Source organism: Centruroides vittatus, unplaced genomic scaffold (assembly GCF_030686945.1).
Source record: "Centruroides vittatus isolate TY-2023 unplaced genomic scaffold, ASM3068694v2 contig_4, whole genome shotgun sequence".
NCBI classification, from domain to species: domain Eukaryota; kingdom Metazoa; phylum Arthropoda; class Arachnida; order Scorpiones; family Buthidae; genus Centruroides; species Centruroides vittatus.
Genome location: NW_027122214.1, coordinates 786912 through 805622, shown reverse-complemented (window position 1 = coordinate 805622; position 18711 = coordinate 786912). Strand labels below are relative to the sequence as shown.

At 33.3% G+C, this 18711-nt stretch overlaps 2 protein-coding genes across 3 annotated transcripts in view; both read right to left on the bottom strand.

Moving 5' to 3' along the window:
- Positions 1–9303, bottom strand: part of LOC136976233 (U3 small nucleolar RNA-associated protein 4 homolog) — a 65018-nt gene extending 55715 nt beyond the window's left edge. For both annotated transcript variants that reach the window (XM_067271456.1, XM_067271457.1), the window contains exons 1-2: positions 9087–9303; positions 1001–1055 (exon numbers count right to left, since the gene is read on the bottom strand). In XM_067271456.1, coding sequence (XP_067127557.1) covers positions 1001–1055; positions 9087–9190 — 159 coding nt within the window. In that variant the 5' untranslated portion in view covers positions 9191–9303. The remainder of the gene's footprint in view (positions 1–1000; positions 1056–9086) is intronic.
- Positions 9304–16749: 7446 nt separating this feature from the next.
- LOC136976356 (uncharacterized) lies at positions 16750–17190 on the bottom strand. The gene has a single exon (XM_067271603.1). It carries the CDS (start codon positions 17188–17190, stop codon positions 16750–16752), a length of 441 nt encoding a protein of 146 aa, XP_067127704.1.
- Positions 17191–18711: the final 1521 nt, after the last annotated feature.

Genomic DNA, 18711 nt, shown 5'->3' with positions numbered 1-18711 from the left:
ACGAGTGAGGTCTTGCATTATCTTGGTGAAACACAATGCCTTTTCTATTGGCCAGTTCTGGATGTTTTTCTTTAATTGCCATGTTCAGCTTATCCAATTGGGAACAATATTTATCAGAATCAATTGTTTGATTCTGTGGAAGCAGCTCGTAGTACAGGATTCCTTTCCAATCCCACCAGACAGTGAGCATGATCTTCTTTGGATGAAGACCGGCCTTTGGAGTTTTTAATGATGATTCATTTTTCTTACCCCATGATTGTTTTCGGCTGATGTTGTGATAAATGATCCACTTTTCATCACCTGTCACTAAACTCTTCAGAAAAGGGTCATTTTCATTTCATCTTTCAAGAGAATCACAAATGGAGATGCGATCCAGTAAGTTTTTTTCCGTTAAGTCGTGAGGTATCCAAATGTCGTAATGATTCATGTATCCGAGCTTCTTTAGATGTTGAAATACAGTACTGTTTGATGACTTCACTATGTCTGCAATCTCTCGAGTTGTGTAATGAGGGTTTTCATCCAATAATGCTTTGATCTGGTCCTCTTCAATAACAGGAGGTCTTCCTGAACGAGGAGCATCTTCAAGGCTGAAATTGCCCGTTTTAAATTTTGCAAACCACTTTCGAACAGTTGATTCTGATACAGCATTCCCACCATAAACATCACATATCTTTTTTGCTGTTTGTACAGCATTTTTGCCTTTACAAAAAAAGAAAAGAAACAAATGTCGATAATGCACGTTGTTTGCATCCATTTTTGCAATGAGACAAATTAAATGCTATTTGAATAATCTTAACGGTTTTTTGTAACGGACATGTCTCAAGGTCATTTATCGTAATATTCATTGGTTTATACAATTCTAATCATTTTTGCGTCAATCGGTGTCTCAACTGTCGGCTATCAAAAATTGCTACGAACTTTCCGAACAACCCAATACATATTGATATAAGAATTTAGTTTACTATAAGTAATTAGTTAAGAAAGGAAAAAACAAGCTTACAGCTTCTTGATAAGGAGCATATTTCAAATCCCATATTTCAATTGAAGAATCTGACCTATAAAAAATAATTTTATTTCTTTAGTTTCACTAAATAATTACTATTTAATTTACATTTTTTCAAAATATGAATTTAAGACTATTTACAAAAATTTTTACATTTTCGAGTCTATTTTTTAATCCTTTACACTACTCCAGAAGTAACAGTCACTATGGTTAAAGAACAAACTTCTTTTACAAAGGAAAAATAGGTAAAAATTCACAAAGTTAAAACGATCCAGTGTCAGCCTTTTATTTGAGGTTCTGACACCTTTCACTAAAATCACAAAGAATTCTTCTCACCATATTATCCTTTTCCAATATAACTGCTTCAAGCCCTCTGGTAGTAGATACAAGTTTTTCACATTAATTTTTATATAGTACAATTTCCAATGTTAACTCAGGATATTATTTCTTCAAAATATGAATTTAAGACTATTTACAAAAATTTTTTTTTTTTTTTTTTGTAAAAAAAATGTAAATGTAAAAACTTTTGTAAATAGTCTTAAATTCATATTTTGAAGAAATAATATCCTGAGTTAACATTGGAAATTACATTTTTTTGTTTTGATTAATTTTATTACTTAATAAATATTTGTTTTTAAATTGTTATTTAAAAACAAATAAATTTATAAGTTATTATTTGAAAATAAAGCTGTCAGAAAACTTTTGCTTTGCTATACAATTTTACTAGATACATGCAAATACAATATTTATACAGATGTAAAAATAAGAAAAAAACCCCCTATTAATAAAAATTTACCAGAACAATAAATATAGTTTTAAAAAATTCAGAAATTTAGAACAAACACCAGAAATTCTAAAGGCTTAAAGACTTAGAGTTGATACAAACACTAAAATGTCTTCACATTCTTTTCTTTATTATGCATCAGAAACTAACAGCCTCATAGTGGAGTCAAGTTTTTTCTTTAAGTTACTTGTACAATGATTTATGACATTCATTGTAAACTGGCTGGATTAGATCTACAGGATAGCAGTTATCAGAATACATAAGTTTTAAATTATAAATAGTTATTAATATATTTAATAAATATTTTAGCCGAGACATAAGTAAAAACTTTAATTTTTACTTATGTCACGGCAAAAATATTTTATATATTAAGTGTATAATTTTTAAAGTATGTATGCCACCGCCAGATAGAATTAATGTTTTGCACATTGAGGCGGGGAGCCTCTAAAGAAAGGTCATCTCTGCCTGTAAAATTGTTATTTCACCAGCAGAGATGACCTTCCTTCTGATAGTGTTTGAAGGGACAACAAAAGAGGACACTTATACAGTTAGTCCAAAGAAAAATTCATTTGTGAATTTTTAAAGCTATTAATAAATATATTTAATTTTGTACACAAAGTATGCCAGAAAATTCTTTTTGTATTTTATAGTTTGCTGTGAGCCAAAAAAAGTTTGAGAACTATTGATGCAGACAAAAACATTGTGCCTAGCTATATCTTGTTTTTGCTATGCATTAAGTATATACAAGAATATAGGAGTATAAGTAATTGGTAGTGGGCTATTCAATGGTATAGTTGCCTATCTCCTTTCTCATAAAGCCAAATCCTATCTCAGCTCCTATGAAAGATAGTGGGACAGTTTAAATTACAAAGTTGTAGAGTGCCTCAAAATTAATATGAGATATTTTTTTCTGATTAAAATATTTAAAGGGAACGTGGCTGAATGCTGTCAAAAACTGGGTAGGGGAAACTGAGGCTTCTTTGCATGGCCTCATATGCATGGTCATTAGGGATTGCAATCCAGCAGTGTTTTGAATCCAGCTGGATTTTTGCTGGATTGAAATCATTCCAGCTGGATCCAGTGCGGATGTATTTTTGGTGCAATAAAGTGTTATCTGTCTATCTATCTATCCTGCAATTTATGTTTTTTTTAAATGAAATAAAACATTTTTAAAAAATACTTAAGAAGCTTTTATTATTTAGACTGGTCACTATAAATCAGTAAAACTTCTTACACATTTAGATAGTAAACTTAACTTTGGTTTGGTTTAACACTTGAGATAGAGATAATTAACTTTAAATGTTTAGTTAGATTATAATTATAATGTAATCTTTAAGTTAAATAATAGCAAAGGTAATTCTACTGATTAATTTATATTAATATATTATAATAATGTAAGGATGGATAATCAGTGGCTAAGTGGCTATCAGTCTTACCAGTTTTCATATATAGGCTCTACATATTAGTCTGTAGTTATTTATAAGTATATAAAACTATGTACTGGAAGTAGAATAAGTTAAATAAACTACACCTTTACCAATCCAGCAAAATTTAATAAAATAATAACGTTTTCAATTGTTTTTAACGATCTTCCTCAGTTACAAAAAAAATAGAACATTAAATATAGAACATAAAATGTGTTTGGAATAAATATGAAAATTAACGGAAAACACCCAAACAGACACAATATAGATAAATAAACAAAATAAATAGCAGAAAAAATATATACAGGGTGTTTTTTTTAAACTGACAGTACTCAGAAACATCTGTAGAGCAATCTAACAGCCGGACTGTCGCCAAATTTGGGAGAGTGACTAAGGATGACATGGAAAAGAGATTCCGCGAAGAAAAATAGTAGTACCTAAATTCGCCGGTAGAGGAAGATTTGGTGCTGTTGTAGCAAAAAAGCTACCAGCACTTCACTGAAGAAAGGGTTTTCAGTCGCTTTTTTCCACTTGCATGGCTGCCTCGCTCCCCGGATCTAACCCCATGTTACTTTTTCCTGTGGGGTTACTTAAAGTCCAAGGTCTATCTTGGTAGTGTCCCAAACTTGATGACTTTGAAGGACAACATTTCTTGAACTGTGATGAACGTTCCTGCGGACATGTTACTTTTGGCCATAGAGAACACGGTGTTCAGGATGCAATGAGTTGTCCAGCAGAACGGTGATCACATTGAAGAAGGGAGAAGGTTATTTGCTGATTAATTAAACTTTCGTTATTACACTGGAACCTCTGTCTGATTATTCATTCATGTGTTTGTTAATTGCAGCTGAATTTTATGCAGATTCTTAGTTGTTTTGCTACAACAGCGCCAAATCCACCCCTATCAGCAAATATGGGTACTACTTTTTTCTTCGTGGAATCTCTTTCCCATGTTGTCCTTAGTCACTCTCCCAAATTTGGCGACAGTCTGGCTGTTAGATTGCTCTACAGATGTCTCTGAGTACCGTCAGTTTTTAAAAAAAACACCCTGTATATAAGATCCAACGAAACCAGTATTGTCCGTTAATAACATTAATTAATGTAAAAGGATCTCCACATGGTAGACAATGAGTCTGCATCTCTATGGTTTATACAACCAGTTGTCATGTGCGCCTTGCAGATTTCCAATCTCTCAAGATGTTTGACCATTTGCTTATTCGTCGTCGTTTTTATAATTGCCACTTGATCCCATTGGACATTAACATCCTTTTGTCTTGTGTATGATGCCAGCACAATGTTGTTAAGGTTCTTACTGATTGTATATTTGTGCTCTTGAGCCTTTGTTTTAAACTGCGCATCGTTGCACCCACATAAACAAGCTTGGAATTGAAACGTTGGTTGTGTAAAGGCACCGAATATATACCCATTGTTGAATTCTGATCCTCTTTCTTTTTATCGTTTCTTAAAAGTTTGAAAACAGTGGGATTACGTCGGTATACAATATGAAAATTATCAGACCTGAGGACCTATTCTGAGCTCTTCCGATAACTCAACGAAAGCAATACACGGGATATTCGATAAGTCCCCTTAGCGAAACGCAGTTAACAAACCTTAGACAAATCGCTATTCTGTGCTCCACGTTAAGTGGGTTTCGCTACGGGTAGTCGGTCGAGATGCGTCTGGGTTCCATGCTATCGATAGCTATTACGCTTTAACCAATCACAGTTTAGTTAACATTGTATTTTGTCACATGACTGAAACCCGTCATTTTCTAAGCAAAGCACGTGGTTTTAGCATTGTCGTGTATCAGCGCTGATGAAATAGTTTTGTTTTAAAATGACGAAGAAAGGACAACGAAGCCAGCAAACTACAAGTCGCCAGTTCGAGATGCTCGTTAATTTTATGGAAGACAACCATAAATTAATGTCAGGGAAGTTAGATGCTCCTTTTACCGTAAAAGATCGCCAGAAATTGTGGCAAGAAATAGCCAACCGTCTGAATTCCGATGGAGTCGGCTCAAAAAGATCCAGAAAGATGGCAAAAAGTAACTGATAGCTTTGAATATAAATATATGACTATCATTTTAATTTAAACATATGCAAATGAAACCTATTTCAGAAATAATGTTCATGCTATAGCTACTTTAAATTTTAATAAGAAGGCAATTACAATATTCATACAATATTCATAAACAGTTAAGGTAATTATTTTTAAGCAGTACAACAACATAGTTTATTAACTCTCTCTCCAATTGCTCATGAAGTAAAATCATTCTCACCAAAAGACGCCATGTTGTTTTCACTTTCGTTACGTTCCTAATGGCAGCTCGAGAGTGACTGATAACAAAAGCTTAGTTATTGCACGTGGCTATCGGCACCGAAAACGAAATATACAGCTCAGAATAGCATTTTCACAGTTGATTAAACACGAATCACATGGTTCCGATAGAAACTGGTTTTTATTGTATTCGTTAGCTTAACGATACTACTCAGAATAGGTCCCCTGGTAGTACATCTATGTATCTTGTTTAAAAAAAAATGGGATGTAATTAAGCACTATTCTTTTTATATTTATTCCAAACACATTTTATGTTCTATAGTTAACGTTGTATTTTTTTGTAACTGAGGAAGATCATTAAAAGCAATTGAATACGTTATTATTTTATTAAATTTTGCTGGATTGATTAAAGTATAGTTTATTTATAAGTAATTTAATTATTAGTGTTAGTAAAGTAGTGAGTAAGTAATTAGTAATAATTAGTAGCAGTCTAGTAGTTAGCAAAGTGGCAACGCAACAACGTAGACTTTTGAGCAATTATTTAGAAAGTTAATTAAGTATTTGCGGATCCGCAGCACTGGATCCAGCAGGTTGAAGAATGCGCTGGATCCAGCTGGATTGCTGGATGAGGGATCCAGCAATTGCAATCCCTAATGGTTATGCAAAAGAATAAAAACAAGGCAAATATCATTATAATTTTGTTGTCTTTCTTTAAAGAGATATATTTCTAAAGTAATCTTGTAGAGTACAACAATATATTCCAAGAAAAGTGAACGTCGTAGTGTGTACTTAATGAAACCTATTATGATATAGTCTATATTCATATAGTATAACCTACATGTAACATAATGATAAGTACTTATGTATCTAAACATGGAAAAAGAACAAGTGACTATGAATTTTTCAGTTCCATTACATGTTATGAAACCTCTGCAGTCTTCTTTTAAGTATAATGTTGTTAAACAATGCATGCCTGTTATTAAAAAAATCTGTTTTAACATTATTATAACTTTTTATGATGCATTACTAAGCTATTCTTTGCTAGAGAAAAAAAATTTAGTTTCAACTATATTAATTTTAGATTATAATACTAAAAATTAAAAAACTTTTAAAATATTTATTGTAAATATTCTAAAAAATCTTTTATATGTTATAGTTATATAAATTTGTGTCAGCATCATCAGTTTTACCAGTTGATAGTTCTACTGTAGTATCAACTGTTGGAAACAGCATATGGTGTAAAGTTCATCGATACTGAATTGTTATTATATTAATCTCTACAATAAATAAGATAATCAAACTAGTTTTAGTTCGAAATATAACAGCCTGTTAATGTTATAGCAAATGGTGCAAAGCAATTGTTTGGAGCACTATTTTACTTATTTACTATTCTGTGATAAAAGTTTGCATTTTATACCCATTATATAAGACCATTATATAGTTTTAGATTTTTTCAGGTTTAAAATGTTTACTTATCTGTTACCATGTATATAGTATTCAATTTTTTCAAATGGTTTTAGGAGTATTACTTTTATTTCTAAATTTTTTTTAAGCAAATAAATAATTTTTCGTGATTCTTATGCATTTTCAAGTTTTAAAAATTCAGCTAAAAAATGAAATTTTTACTAAATATAATTGTAAAATATATTCATATCATTTTATTGCCACAAGAATATAAGCCAAACAACAATGTCAAAAACTTTTTTAAATGAGTGTCAATCTGATGATGAGATATTCGTGTTTTAAAAATTGTTTCATCTCAATAAATATACCCTGCTGGCCAAGCAAAATGCATCATCACTAAGTAAACTTCCATTATGCTTGTAATTTGCATAAAGCATTGATCTTGGAGGGATATGCAAATGATTAGCAAAGCAGTGCATATTCAAATCATGTGCACCAATGGCACTACTAAAAAGCAAAATAAAAAGAGAACAGAAAGCTGGTTTTCAGTATTGAAAACTTAAGCCGGATGCACACATGCGGCGCGACAAGGAAAAGCGACAGAATGATGTCACTTTTTCTCGCCGCAGAGGTCTATTTCGTGCCGCTTTTCTCGTGACGCGAAAGTTGGTCAAATTCTATCTTTCGCGGCGGCCGCCGCTAAGACGCATTTCTATCAGCCAATAACAATTCGTCTGGCAGTCACGTGAGAAAATACAATCATCCGGTGTTTTAATGGCGGAAAGTTCGATGTGGTTAACTGGGATAACTAACGTCAGTATAAATAGAAAAAAATAATAAATTTAACACAAATTCTACACAAATACAGTAATCATATATTATTTAATTCAAAGAACAAAACAACCGAATCTTACTCAAAATCGTATTCTTTATCGAGAGATCTTAATCGAAGAATAAGCCTATTTTGTACTGTACATCAGTTCTTTATCGATCCAACAAAATATCTCGGCAAGATTTTTGCCAATATGATATCTCTAATCCAAAATCTTCATTCGAATTTTCGACGAACTCCCCTAGCTAAATAAAACAAGCCGTACCAAACAAAAATTTTAAACACGTGGATAGCGGCAGTGTCAGTATCGTTCGCCATCTTGAATACTGAACGCATGCGCCAAAATGTAAACGGATTGCCGCTTGTGTGGTTGTGCTGCCACGTGGCGAAGACGCGTTTGCGACACTGCTTTTCCTTGCTGCGCCACATGTGTGCATCCTCCTTTATTTGTATACTGAATTATGCCTTGTCATAAAGTATGGCAATCTTTCAAACATGTATCAGAGTTTGACAGAAAAATAGTGACCTATCAAGAATGCAGACTATCTTTCCAAGAAATCGGTTCATGTGTGAGATGTCATCAAGCCACAATGATGCTAATACGAAATCAATGGGCACTGGAAAGATCTAAAAGACACAAACAATTGTAGCAGCCACGTAAGATCACAACACGAGAGGACCGGCACATAGTGTGTATGGCTATGATGGATCACACTGCAACATCAGCAGCTATAGCACAATAACTGTGTCAGCATGTACCATCTGACACCATCTGTGGCAGTGAGAAATTTTTGCCAAGCATTCTTTGCTGTGATTGCTTTTGGCTCTGCATAACAGACGTATGCAGCTCATGGTAGTAGAATGCCACACCTGAAACCAAGAATGGCAGTTCATCTTCTGACAAATCAAAATTCTGTCTACAGTGCCACAACTGTTGACTCCATGTCTGGCAGCACTGTGGCAAGAGACCGTCTGACCCTTGCATTTTGCATTGCCAATAATGGTCCATAACCTGGCATTATGGTTTGGGTGCCATTTGTTTCTACTCCCAAACCCACCTAGTATGCATTGATGATACATTCAACAGCAAGCACTACATCACCAACATTTTGGATCCTATTATTTTCCCATATCTTCAGCTTGCCAGTGCCCATTTTTCAACAGGACAACGTGCGACCACACATTATACACAACATCCAACAATTCTTCAATAACTATATTATTTCGCGATTAATTCTTGAAAATTATTTAAGCGCGAGCTAAAATTCATCTAAATAACTAAATAATCGTTTCCTTGTATTAAAACATCAAGTTATAACGAAATCCAGAATACAATAATAAAAAATCAAGGCGATGTATTACCTTCCCACAGCCAATAATTCCGAATCTTCGTCGTACGCCAAGCATTGAATGGCTTTAGGTTGAAAGTGGAAAAACTGAACATTATGCAATTTAAATCGGTTCATTTGATCAGATATTCAACAACAATATTTAATGTTAATTTACGTGTAAAAATTATATTTAACAACACGATCGAATAACACGTGTTTCCAGAAAACAAAACCATACGTCCCAAAACATGTTTGTCGAGACAGTGCTGCCAGGTTTAAAAATCTTTCTTTTCTGAATAAAAAAAAATATTTTACTTTTATAAGAAATTTTATTTTTATAACTTTTTTTTTAAATCAGAAAAAGAAAATAATAATAATAAAATTAAATTAATGAAAACGACTTGAATTCAATCTTACGATATGTATGACATACATCGACATAGACGGCCGGATGGCCGAGCGGTCAAGGTGGCAACCTACCGCTCTGGGGAACCCGGAATCGTATCCGGACGGGTCGAAAAATCCCCAAAAAGTTTTCGGGAGGTGGTCCATCCAAATATGTCCCCTGTCCCTCACCAGCCGGCCGCCCCATTGTGGGCCTGACCGAACCCATAATGGGCTTGCTAAAACAAGGCTTTCTTAGTGCCCACAGGGCGGAAAGAATTAAAAAAAATACATCGGCATTTTTTTTATAAATTTATTTAAATATTCTATCTCGTGTTAACGTTTGAAAATAAGTTTTCGCATTCAAATCGAAATATTTTCACGTGTGCGGTTTGAAGAGTCGATACAATGAGTAACGCGGAAGTTTTACATCTTAAAATTTAATATAAAATTCAAATGTTCAATTTTTAATGGTATAATTTAACTTTAATCTTAACTGTTACCAAGTGACGGAAAACAAATAAGTTTCCCCGTCTATTTTTAATCGCCGACATATGTTCAATAAGATCTACATGAACATGAAATATATGAACGGAATTCAATTTCAAAATGTTACTTTGTTTTTTATATAAAATTTAAAATTTATTTATCTTAATAAACTTAAACAACTAAGTGTTGAAACAAAAAAAAAAAAAAAAAAGAAATTAATGTTGTTTCTATAGAAATTTTAAATCTAATCCTTATCATTAATACAGTTAAGTAAAAACCAACTGTCTACACTCTGATTATTGATTTAAAACATGATAAACTATGAAAAATACACATTGTTTTACAGTATTTTACTTTAAGTAATAAATGCAACTGACGCATTTATTATAATTTTAATATGTGAATCATAATTCAATTATATCATTCGAACAAATTTTCATAAATTTGCTATTTAAAAATTTTGAAAAAAAAAAAAAAAAAAAAAATTTGGAGTATATCAAATATTCAAGAAAAGTAACAATGTATCTAGGGTGTAAATACTTTATTAATTCTTAAACATATTCCCTATTGAAAAACTGCGAAAATGTTTTTGCTATTGAAAAAATGCGAAATGCGAAAAAACGCGCTATTGAAAAAATGCGAGAATATTGAATTAAAAGTTGTTTTTCATATCGTGACTTACTGCTCCACAATTTATTACTATTGTTAACTATATACACGCTAATCATAACCATTGTCTAGTCATTTCTTTACAGGTTACGATGAAGCTCTCGACTGTAATGAAAATTTTCTTTCTTTTAACATCTTTTTTTATTCGTTTATTTCTGATATCTGCAGGTAAGTTTTTCAAATTTTATTGTATACTAAATTCGAAATGGTTTTAAATTCGGTTTACAAAATGCAATTGTTTTTACTATTTTATAAGAACACTTAAAATTTTTCGTTTTATGGTAGCATGCGGGTCAAATTTCCCTCTGTAGAAACAAATATATTTAATATTTATTATATTATAATATATATATATATATATATTGCAAATCTGTAGATGATGACGATGACGATGGATCTATAACGCTAAGTTATATGCCTGTTAATAAGAAAAAAGACGCAATAAAGAATTGTGGAGATAAAAAGGAATTAATTTCGATTCCAAGCGAAGAAGTTTGGGAAAAAATAAAGAAAAAATTCAATAGCTTTAGTCTCCCTATGCCATTGTGGAATGGAGTAAAAGCAATTAGAAAAGGCTTTGGTGGTAAACCGGAAGAAATGGAATTTACTGACGGAGAAAAAATGAAAGATGGAGATTTTCCTTTATGGAAAGATGATCCAGATTGGGGATTTAGTAACGACTGTGTAATGTTCCAGGGAGGTCCATATGCAAAGACTGCTCCTTGTAGCGACAAAAACACTGTAGCACCTTACGTATGCCAACAAAAAGATAGCGGTGGTAAGTAATAATATTATATTTTATTTTTTCAAAAAATTTACAGGCAAGTCAATGAACTGCAAGAAAGAGTCATCATGCATCAGAACAAATAATATACAAATTAAAAAGGAAAAATGATGTAATAAAATACAAAATTATGAAGCGAATTTACGTACACAAAATGACAAAAAAACGACTGTACATAAGTTTAAAAAATAGTTCTTACATAAAGATGTTTTCTATAGATTTTTAAAATAATTATTGTAGCTAAGATAAAGATAACTTTTGATATTATCAATAGACCCGACAACCAAATGAAAAAAATAAAATAAATAAAATAAAATAATGAGAAAGACAATTGAATAGGTTGGATACATCTATTAAACGGCAGCGAATTACTACAAACATAATTAGAGAAAAGAAAACCATTAAAATATCAGAAGAAATATTAATTTATCTAAGTAAATGATTTCTTTAATATATTTCTTTTCTGCGTTAACAATCTTTCAAATTATTTAAAATGCCATACAAATTCAAGCTCTATTTCATTTTCTATTTCAGCAATTTGACTCCAGAATTTTTTTTTTTATTCTCATTTAGCGTGTAAAGATGGTTTCTCGAAATCAGGATCTCGATGTTTAAAATTCAAATATGAAATGAAAAAATATTCTGATATCAGATGTGGAAACGATGCTATTATAATGCCTGTAAAGACTGAAGATGATTACAATAATTTGTTCAATATTGTTCTTTGTATGTTTTTTCAATACTCGTGGGTAGGCGTGGAAAAGATAGATGGAGAATGGAAAAATTTAGATGGAAGCGATGTACCAGATTCGATTTGGGCTGAGGGAGAACCATCTGATAAAGGAGAATGTGGGTTGCTGTCATGCGAATACAGTTATAAATTAGTTGCTGAAAAATGTAATACAAAGGGAGGAGTTGTGTGTGTAAAGAAGGAAAAGAAAAGTACTACGTCTACTACTACGACTACGACTCCCCAGCCTACTACAACTACCACAACTCCTAAGCCTACTACCACAACTACGACCATTGCTCCAACTACGACCACAAAAGGTAAATTAAACAATTTCTTTCATTTATATAAACTAATTTTTAGCAGTTTTTGAGTCTTGATTAAAGTTTGGGTTATGATTAAATGTGAGTGTTGAAAATTAATTAAGGTTTATCTGGCAAAAAAGTAAGTATAATTTGAGTGAGCACGAAATGCTGTGTGAAAAAGTGATTTGAATGAGACTAATTTAAACAAACAGTTCAAATATATAAAAGTTATTAGCACCCAGCAATAAATTTATAGTAAAAACAGATTTAACACTTTATCATTTATCATAAGTTGATTTAAACTTATGAATTTTTTTAAATGAAAAATTCGTAATGAAAACAGATAGTGATAAACTTCTCATACAAAAATAATATAATAGATACTTATTTATAAATATTTTGGTTTCTACTATATAGGCCTATATATGTGTGTGTATATAGAATATACGGAAAAGATGTAATAAAATTTTTAAATATGTGTATATCATAAAAATATTTAAAATATGTAGGCTACAATTTGAGGACCAACATAGAGTGTACTGTACAAAGGACATGAGCATCCACGAAGCTGGCCGATGCTCATGTCACTTATATAAAATGGCGTAGTAGCTTATTTGCACATAATCTTCTCACATTCTTCCGTATACGTTAAATCATCTCTTGATTACTTATAATCAATCCAGAAACTGACTGTAAGGGTTAATTTGCAGGCCTAAATAGGTGGATCGAAATATTTGTTTCGCATTTGTAATCGAAAAAAAAAAAATTTAAATTATATTTGACATTGATATATCACAAGAATATGCAGGTATTTAAATCAAACTACATGTTGCCGTACAAATATTTTGGATCACATATTTATGCATTGCTTAATCACTTGTCGAGAGTAATGTCTTCATCAATAAATATTGAATTTTGAGTGTTGTTTCTATACCGTGTACACATTATTATTACAGTCAAATCCACTTGACAGAGCATCGAATAAAGAAATAGTTCGCTTAAAAGAACACTCTTTCACGCTCCCGATTTTCAATCTCTTTTACATTAGCGGAACTCCCGTTAACAGAGCGATCTGTTTAAATGAGTGCAGTGCCGACGACATGTTTAAAGCAGAAGTCTGCATACGAGAACATTATTTTAAAGAAAATTTATGAGGGTGTATCTTTAATCTTATAACCGATCATCACCGTCCATGAAGTACGACGACAGTGCTCTCTATACTACAATATTTGTTGAGGGCAGAATGACTGAGCTGTTAAGAAAGTAGCCTATTGTTCTGGGGGACCCTGGAATGAATAGGGACAAACCCCAAATTTTTTGGGACTAGTTCGTCCAGATATGTCGGGCTCCGTCCCTCACTACCCGGCTTCGTTTCATTGTGGGCTTGGTCGAACTCATAATAGACTTAACAAAATGGCAATCTTAGCACCCACAGAGAGAGAGACAGAGAGAGGTCGTTTTTAAAAAATAATTATTTATTGAGATTAATAAATAAACACACCTGATTTATATTCGCTGAGCTTATTGTTTTATTCCGAACGTTTTCAGCCTACTCTAAGAGGTATTTATTGAGATTTATTGAAATATGCGATATGGTTAAAAGAAAATGAATGAAAAAGTTGAATAGGTCAAACAAAACGAAGACGAAACTAAAATTGCTTACGAGTCAAAGAAAACTGGTTCTCATAAACAGGGGCGGATCTACATAGGGACTAATAGGGCTTAAGCCGTAGGCCCCCAAGTGTCAAGGGCCCACAAAAATTGAATTATTATCATAAATTTTTAACTTTTTCATTAACAATAAGCACTTATCATATAGTAAAAAAATAGTTAATCCTACCCTATCCTATCCATTTAGTCGTGTCCGATTCTCGATCACTCTCTATGCCTCTCTATCCTGCACAGCCTCCTTCAGTTCCGTTATAGATCATTCAGTGTCACTTTTGATTGTGTCGAGCCATCGAGTGCTTGGTCGGCCTCGTGCTCTTTTCTCGCTAATCATCCCCAGCATGAGAATTATTTCACACTATGACCGACTGGTCCGACTCCAAGTCGTGTTCCCATGGCAACAGTAGTCGATCCATCGACTGGTCGTTCCAGTCGGACAGATTTGGAAAGTTAAATATTTGTAAATCTGATCGGAACAGTCTGTGAGCTAAAGCCAATGAAAGCTTCGAAACTATAACCAATCAGACTGTAGATATACAAACTATCAAATCAATTAAACATAACTTTGCATTATATATATTTCTAATTTATTTAAATTTTCCCTTGTACCTTATTTCTTTCATAACCGCTTAAATTTTATATGGGAACACATATGACTTTAATACATATATATTAAAAAACATTATCAACGTAATGAGAAAAGATGGTAATATTTAGACTTTTCGGAAGAATTTATAAACAAAGAAGATAAGAAGATCATATCCGCAAAGTTTAACCAAGTACATTACAAAAATATTTTAAAAAATTAGAACAACTTAAAACGATTTCTAACGTCTGTTCCGATTGGTCCTTACGAATCGGCCACCGACATATAATCGTACTCAATGTGAATGCCTTTACTACTAGTCGGTTCGATTACAGGATCGGTAGGGTCGGACCGGTCGGTCCTGTCGGTCATAGTGTGAAATAGCCCTGACCGCCTTCTCAAGGGAGCGGGTTCTCATTAAATGACCAAAAAAGAAGACAATTTCTGTTTGATTAACTGGGCTTCCAGTGATATTTTCGGTTGGACTCTGTCTAAGACAGTTTTGTTAGTGATCCGAGCTGTCCATGGAATGCGTAAAAGTCGTCTCCAACACCACAGATCAGATCAGATTTTTATTAAATAAAACATACTTACAAACAGTATATACTTGGTGCCGCTTTCGCATAACCAAGTGTTGGCACAGAACAGGTGTACAGGATTTGAACAGTTGGTGTACAATGAATAAAAGTTACAATAAAAGAATTAATAAAACAAAGAGAATAAATGCAGAATTAAACTAAGACTAAAACTAATAAGCAGAACATGAAAACAATACATAAACATAAAAGACATAAAATACAAAAGAACAATGAAAGTATACAATATGTACAGGTACATGTCTAGCCCGTGGTTACAGGTAGAAGGGACGTGAATAGGACAGACTAAACAAAGTATACATGTAGATTACACTGCAAAACTAGTAGCCACTCACAGTGGTGCGGAGAAATACATAGAGATGAGGTTAAGGAAGGCTTCATAAGAGTCTTTGTCACGTAGGCAGGAGTCATGGTTGGTCCAGTTGTGCCCATGGGAGTCGATTGTCGTCCTTAGAAAATGACATTCTAGTTCGAGCAAGGAGCAGTCATAGATGTAATGTACACTACTGTCACTGACACCACAAAGAGAGCAGGTAGAGTTGTTTGCACCAGCAAATCTCCAACACCACAGTTCGAAAGCATCTATCTTCCTTCTGTCCGCTTTCTTTAGATTCCAAGTTTCACATCCATGTATGACCATAGGCAAAATAATCGCGCTAACTAAACTGCATTCAATTTGGAGGCAGATGTCGTTACTCTTCCAAAAGCTGTTCATGCTGATCATCGAGGTTCGTCCAAGGGCTATACGTCTTCTGATTTCTGGACTGCAATCGCCATTACGGTTGATTTTGGTCCCGAGAAATATGAAATCTTTCACTACCTCGATTTCTTCGCCGTTGATCACTATTTTGACTTCCGTATTCTGTGCAGTAGTCATTATTTTGGTTTTCTTGAAGTTAAGAAGCAGCCCTACCTTTGCACTTTCATGCTTGATTCTCAGAAGCAGCTGCTCTGGATCTTCCTGACTTTCCTCAGCAGCGTGATATCATCCGCATATCGGAGATTATTGATGTTCCTGCCTCCAATTTTCACGCCAATGTTAGATTCATTCAAATCTACTTTCCTCGTCGCCACCTTTTCATACAGATTGAATACTGATGGTGAAAGGATACAGCCCTGGCAGGTACCCCTTCTGATCTTGAACCAGTCTGTATCACCATATGGCATTCTTACAGTGGCTTCTTGTCTAGTATACGTATAACGATCGTATGAGCTGGGTGAGATGCAGTGAGATTCCCATTTCCTTGAGACACTTCCACAACTTGTCATCGAAAGCCTTTGAGTAATCAATGAAGCACACGTATAGATCTTTTTGGTATTCCCTTGTTGTTTCCATCATCCAACGGAGCGATATGAGCACAGTTATACGGGCATGTTTCCTTTTCGAAAACATGCCTGTATATCTGACATCTCTCTGTTCATGGTTGAGTACAGTACATACGCTGTTGAATGATCTTCAGTAGAATCTTATTAGCGTGTGAAATCAGAGCAATGTTGCAGTAGTTGGAACAATCTTTGGTATCACCCTTCTTTGGTACGGTGATGATAAAAATAGATCTTTTCTAATTCTTTGGCCATTACCATTCTTCCACACACTTCGGCACAGTGCTGTCAAAACTGTTAATGGTAAAGGTTTTAGTAACTCTGCTGGTATTCCATCGACTCCTGGGACCTTGTGGCTAGCCAGTTGTTTGAGTGCCCACGTCACCTCTTTTTCTAAGATGTCTGGCTCCAGCTCTGTCAGTTCTTTCTCTTCAATACCTTGGGTATCAACTTTCGTTTTACTGGTGTAAAGTTGTTCTGTGTATTCCTTCCATCTTTCTTTGATTGCGTGTTGATCATGTAATTTATGACCATCTTGACCATTGACCGCTGCCTTACGTGCGATAAATGGTGTTCGGGTTTTTTCACATAAGCGAAGCATTGTCTAATGAGGCCTTTCTGAGCTGCTGCTTCCATATTCCTGCACTGTTCTTCTCAGAATTTTCTCTTATCTTTCCTGGCTTATTTTTGGAACTTTGCGTTTAATCTTCGCATTTCCTCTCGGTTACCAATGATTTTTGCCTTTCTTCATTTTTCTGATACTTCTATCGTAGTTTTCGACATACATTTCGCCGATTTTGCCATCCTCTTGTATGGAATGAGTTGATGCGCTGCTTCATTGATATGTACTGTACTTTTATATTTTTTCATAGTTCTTCTGGTTCTCTTCTCTTAATAGTTAAAATAATTAATGGTATGGATAAATGGCGTAATGGTATATTTATATTTTAATTTATTTTATTATAAAATAAGATATAAAGTTTGTCATTCAACACCATTTCATAAATAAATATATTTTAACTCTTTGATGTTATAAAAATGAATTTTAAACACCAATTTAAAGATTCTTAATCTAACAAAAAAGGGGTCCCATTGGATTTCAATAAGCCCTAGGCCTTGGAAAACCTAGATCCGTCCCTGCTCATAGAGATTCACTATTTCATTTAAGCACGACGAGAAAATATTTGGAAGTTTTGCCGACTATAGTTATAATGCATTTTACGAGATCGAGGAAATGATTGAAAAGACAGCTTCGAGAAATTGTATTTAAAATAAAATTACGGACTTGATATTTATTTAGGTTGTTTATTGCATTAATACAACGAATACTGCATAATAGTGCACGTAGTTCACTTCCATATATGTAACTTTATCGTAATAAATTTGATAGAAAATAAATACAGTAGAGCGTCGATAAGTGGAACCAATTGGGGACTGGGGTCCTTCCAGTTAATGATTTGTTCCAGTTTCCGACTTTGTACGAAAAAATACATTAACCTGTCCGATGTTCAAATTTTTCTCTGTTGCGTATCGCTTCCTGTTGAATTTTTCTCCGTTGCGTGTCGCTTCGTGTTGAATTTTCGTCGATTTTAAGCCTAACGAAAATTTTTATAATACTCATCGAGGCTATCGTATCGTTAAAAATTATTTCTGCATTTTGTACAAACAAAATAAATATATTAAAGAATATAAAAAAAAACATGAAAATTATACTTTAGAAGTAAATTTAGTATCAAAAACATTCGATTCAGCACGACACAGTCCGACTGAAAATCGTTCCACTTTCCGACCATTCCACTTACCGACGTTCCACTTATCGACGCTCTACTGTAGTCCAGCAGTACTGTACTTATTTGTTTCTATAGAGACTTTTCAATAAAGATCATTCAGATATTTTGGAGCAAAGTTTGGGCTTTCTACTATATTTCTGGAATGAAGCGAAAGTAATGACTGGTAAATATACTGTATTCGATAATACGATAAAACTGATGATGTAATGATAGTAAATCAATAATGAAATAAATTTCGTGATAATGAATTTTAACGTTTTCAAGTGTGTTATAAGTTATATATAGAGCTCCTAAGACACGCGTTTCTCAAATAGCGTGATAGTTTGAGAAAC

What these genes read in the sequence shown, in the direction of transcription:
- LOC136976356 (XM_067271603.1), bottom strand. Translation starts at nt 17,190, where the DNA reads ATGCTTCGCTTATGTGAAAAAACCCGAACACCATTTATCGCACGTAAG.